The sequence below is a fragment of the Haliotis rubra genome, unplaced genomic scaffold, assembly GCF_003918875.1.
Source record: "Haliotis rubra isolate DU_JTF1 unplaced genomic scaffold, ASM391887v1 Scf235, whole genome shotgun sequence".
Taxonomy (NCBI): Eukaryota; Metazoa; Mollusca; class Gastropoda; order Lepetellida; family Haliotidae; genus Haliotis; species Haliotis rubra.
In genome coordinates this window covers 14052-16696 of record NW_025766392.1, presented here as the reverse complement: position 1 = coordinate 16696, position 2645 = coordinate 14052, and the positions used below count along the sequence as shown (strand labels likewise).

Here is a 2645-nt window from a genome sequence, read left to right as displayed (position 1 = left end):
GTCCCAGTCGCCCTAAAACTCTATCACCACCTTTACATAATGGTTCGTTTCAGTAGTGGAATGGAAGTGTTCGGATTAACGCGGCCTGATTGTATAAAAAATACTTATATCAATATTTATCTACATATAAATATGCATACCATAAATACTTTTTTAACAATATAACAATATCCAGTGTAACTCACTTGCCAGTCCTCTGCAATGAAGGTCTTAGACTCTTCTCTTAAGAGTCCCGGAAGACCGAGGATGACTGTGGCCAGTACTGCATCTGTACAAAAAGTATAGAGCATAATATAACTGACACTATTACCATAACCAATTGTAGGCATGACTGAACACATGGTTACACGATGATTTAATAACAAAATATCAGGTTTCCAGAAAGTTGTATTTTTCAAAATGTGTCCAAATTACAGGTAGCATAAAATTATCAATTATCAATTAAATAATTTTAAAAAATTATTTAAAGATTTTATTTTCAGGGACCAATAGGGTGAACAGCTACATTTGTGCAATATCCATCAGTTCTTTGGTCCACGTCTTTCATCAAGGCTTTCATGTCATCCTCAACTTTCGATGAATTTCTGATTAGGTAATAGATTCTTTCAGACACCTTTCCCAGTCCAGAGTTTACATTGTCTGCGATGTTAGTCTCTGTGAGTCGAGAGTATTCTGCACAGATCTGAAATCATAAAACGTTTTGTGATAACATAAAAGAACCAAAACTTTTATTATTCTTGTTAACTTTGAGTGGCTGTAACAAATTATACAATATGACTAAGTATTGTATTAAGAGTTATCGGCTTCGTGGAATATATTCATTCACCAGAAGATAAATAAAGCACTTAATATAGACTTTAGCTTGTATATGTGTAATACACTTTAACGTTAAGTGTATACCCTGTCAACACAAAACGACGAAACAACGTCGTTGTGTGGTCCGCATTTTTCACTTAGTAGAATACTAGATAGGCTTTATGTACTATTCCAAAAGCAAACGTTTTTACACACGATAGATTCATGTAGAGTTTCATATTTACCTCATCCTCATTAGCAAGCCAAGGATATTCGTCGAGAATTTCTTTTACAGTTGCTCCCCCTGATGTGACCATTTCTCTTCTGGTACTGAAAGTGAGTTTCATGAGTAGCGACATCTTGGAGCGATCTGGTTTTCGTGCTCTGGCTTCCTGCTTCATCCACTGTATATGTCTATGGATGCTGTGGTCATCTTCTCCAACAGGCAGGGACATCTTGGGTTGTTTAGAAGGAGAGGGTTCTTCAAGCACAACGTTGTTCGCAGACTTACGTTTGCGTTGCTGAACACACGTCACATTTGAATCCTTTCTTCGTCGGTTGATAAATTGGTCACGGATCCTCGCTCTCCAGAGCACCTTTGCGACAAAAGAGTAAAACAAAATAGTCATGCATTGGTTATGGAAACAGCTTAATATAACCGCAAAATAACTTTACTATCGGTGTGTAGTAGAGTACAGAAGCTTAAATATACTTTGTCAGTTAACATAAATAAAACATTACGATTCAGTTGTAAGGAGAGGGTTCTACTGAGATGAAAATCGAGTGCCCAATCTATTTTTAAACAAACCAAATCATAAACCTACTTCTAAACCGTCTTCGGTCATCAAATGAGGCCATCTTTGAAATATGGCGTCGATGATTTCATTATATTGATATGACAGAGGATATCTAGAAATAAGAAAAAAATAATAATTTCTTATCAATGATATTACTGGCTTTACAGATACGTTATAATTTGAGATTTATCATTGAATAGGAAGTTATTACTGTAAATTGTACCGTAAGTTAAACACATATAACCAATATAATGCTGATATCTTACAGTGTGTACTTCACAGACACATCTTTGTAAATGGAGTCGAGAAGGTGGCTTCTTGAACCCTGGTTTGGGAAGCCGCCTTTATCCAAAACGTCAACCGCATCTCTTGGAAGGACTGCCGGCAGTGTATAGGGTGACTGCCATGGTGATGTTTGAATGTTCGTGGTACTGTGGATGATAAAATACTTTGTGACAATAAAAAAGTAAACGTTCATACTGCATCTGTTGATATATTTAATGCTAATTATCATACGAATAGCCTTATCATAAGTTCATAGTTATGTGCATACAGAAACATTATCAAACAATGGCATCAATTTATCAACATTTGCATTGTCTGGGCGAGCAAATGTATTTCTTCTAGACACATTGCATAACTTAAAGGTGTAAATAATGACAAATTACTGATTGCTAATCTACAATTGATGAAAGGTTTCACATCACTTACTTCTAGAATGGCCGGGCATAGTTTTTTTGCTTTAACATGTGCGTGTGAATCAATGCTATTAATTATAAATTACATACCTCACAGATGTCTTGTTCGTACAGGTCGCTGGTGTCTCGTTCATAACGGTTGGCACCTCTTGTGGGCCAGCTGTCGTACACAGAGGGTTGTCACCTCTCTCGCTGACATCAATAGCTTTCCGAGTACTCATCACCCTTAGCTCACCTCCCCCTTGCAATTTTGGATCATTTAAGGAAATGTCTACTCAATCAGAATACTTATCCGAATATAGTTTGGTCTGAAACCCGAGTGGAATATCAAAGTGTTGAGAGATAGCATTCTCTG

At 36.6% G+C, this 2645-nt stretch overlaps 1 protein-coding gene across 1 annotated transcript; it reads right to left on the bottom strand.

Moving 5' to 3' along the window:
• Window positions 1–223: 223 nt before the first annotated feature.
• On the bottom strand, window positions 224–1344 carry LOC124278315. The gene is made up of 3 exons (XM_046714032.1): window positions 1041–1344; window positions 506–682; window positions 224–268 (listed from the first exon to the last, which is right to left on the bottom strand). The coding sequence occupies exons 1-3, from the start codon at window positions 1248–1250 to the stop codon at window positions 224–226; spliced, it is 432 nt and encodes a 143-aa protein (XP_046569988.1). The 5' UTR covers window positions 1251–1344.
• Window positions 1345–2645: the final 1301 nt, after the last annotated feature.

Bases quoted from the DNA above. Each gene is read 5' to 3' on its own strand.
- LOC124278315 (XM_046714032.1), bottom strand. From the start codon at position 1,250: ATGTCCCTGCCTGTTGGAGAAGATGACCACAGCATCCATAGACATATA. The intron at 683-1,040 runs GTAAATATGAAA...TTATGATTTCAG, and splicing joins GGCTTGCTAATGAGGATGAG to ATCTGTGCAGAATACTCTCG. The intron at 269-505 runs GTAGCTGTTCAC...CTTTTTGTACAG, and splicing joins CTGATGGATATTGCACAAAT to ATGCAGTACTGGCCACAGTC.